The sequence below is a fragment of the Pteropus alecto genome, unplaced genomic scaffold, assembly GCF_000325575.1.
Source record: "Pteropus alecto unplaced genomic scaffold, ASM32557v1 scaffold49, whole genome shotgun sequence".
NCBI lineage: Eukaryota > Metazoa > Chordata > Mammalia > Chiroptera > Pteropodidae > Pteropus > Pteropus alecto.
In genome coordinates this window covers 1-1,548 of record NW_006443131.1, presented here as the reverse complement: position 1 = coordinate 1,548, position 1,548 = coordinate 1, and the positions used below count along the sequence as shown (strand labels likewise).

General features: G+C 48.4%; 1 protein-coding gene across 1 annotated transcript in view; it reads left to right on the top strand.

Moving 5' to 3' along the window:
- LOC102887960 (piggyBac transposable element-derived protein 1) overlaps positions 1-838 on the top strand; it is a 10,693-nt gene extending 9,855 nt beyond the window's left edge. Inside the window, exon 4 of the mRNA XM_025040869.1 lies at positions 203-838. Within this exon, the coding sequence (XP_024896637.1) occupies positions 203-397 (195 nt within the window). The 3' untranslated portion in view covers positions 398-838. The remainder of the gene's footprint in view (positions 1-202) is intronic.
- Positions 839-1,548: the final 710 nt, after the last annotated feature.

The following is a 1,548-nucleotide window of genomic DNA, read 5'->3' as shown; positions in this document are numbered from 1 at the left end:
CCCTTAGCCCGGCTCTTGTTGCCTAGCGTGTGTTCGTATTTGCCAAGTGAATAAGTGTCTCTGTCTTCTACTCTGTCTCCCTTGATGCTTCTTTAGAGGATTAAATGGGACTTGTCAGTGTGTCCCTGCTGTTAGGTCCAGTTCCCACCAGGATGCCTTTTCAAGGTGAATCTTTTGTCCCTGGGCTTCTGTTTATATTCAGGGACAGGACATGCACCTACTGGTGACAGATTATGAGGGAGCATCTTTGGAGCGTCAGAGCCTCCAGCTCCTGCCCGGGGTGCCCACTCTGAAGTGTGAGCCTCCAGAGCTCCCCCAAGAGAACCTCCAGGAAGTGCATGGTGAGTGCTGGGGTGAGTTTAGCAAGGGTCCTGAAAGCAGGCCACTAACTTCTTAGTAAAAGCATCTGTGTCTACATCCTCAAGGTTTGTTTCTTTGTCTAACCCTGTACTAAGCAAACTTTTTTAAAACATTTGAAATTGTAAAATGCTAGAATTCTAAGATCCTATCATCCAACATCCTCAGTTAATAATTAGGAAAACCAAAACTCAGAGTTTAAATGACTTTCCCAGGGTCAGCAGAGGCAGAGCACCTTCTAGAATTTAAGTCACCTTACCCTCTGACCAAAATTCTCTCTACCACATACCTGTACTCTATACCACTCAGTTTTGTGGGTGGGAGACTAAAGCTTGAAACCTCGAACTCCTGACAGAATGAAAACAGTCGTGATGCTCTGTCTTAGGAAGATCTGTATCTTAGTCTATGGCCATGCCACCCTGAAGAATCCCGATCCCGTCTGATCTCGGAAGCTAAGCAGGGTCAGGCCTGATAAGTACTTGGTACTGTAGGCATAAAAAATAAAAAAATAAGGGATCGTAAGCTGACAAGGTCCTTGCAATCTGTGAGGTCAACCAAGGGTTGCCTCGCTTAAAAAAAAAAAAAAAAAGATCTGTATCTTAGTTCCTGGACGTTTAACAAATATCAGGAGTCGTGGGGCTGGGTCCCCCAAAAGGGGCATTCCTACAAACTGTCGTGTCTCACCCAGGACTCTTGTCTCTCGCTTCACAGGGCCTGCTCCCCAGGGACTAGCCCTTCTTTCTCCAGGACAAAAATCTCTGAGACAAAACAGCAGCCCAGGGTTTAAGTCAGCCAGGTCCCAGGTGGCAGAGTACCCCCCTCTGCCGGAGCACCCCTCGTTACCTGAGAGCCTGCCCCATCACAGAAATCTCAGATCACTGTGCCTCGTCCAAGGAGCTCATGGTGATTGCAGGCTGTCGCCTCACTCAACACCCGGGTCCCAGGTGTTGGGAGTGATGGAGTAGGCCCTTGTTTCAGAAGGTGCCTGCACCCGTGGGATGCTTGTGTTCTGACTGGTGTTTGATCCTTGGGGGTTCTCTGGTTTCTCTCCGCAGCCTGAGAACCAAGATTCTTGCTCATGCTGCTCTCTAGTCTCGGCGTCCCGCACATACGGAGTGGGCATTTGATGATAGTCATGGAAATTCCATGTGTCAGGACAAAACCTCACATCGTCACAAAATGAAATCTTGT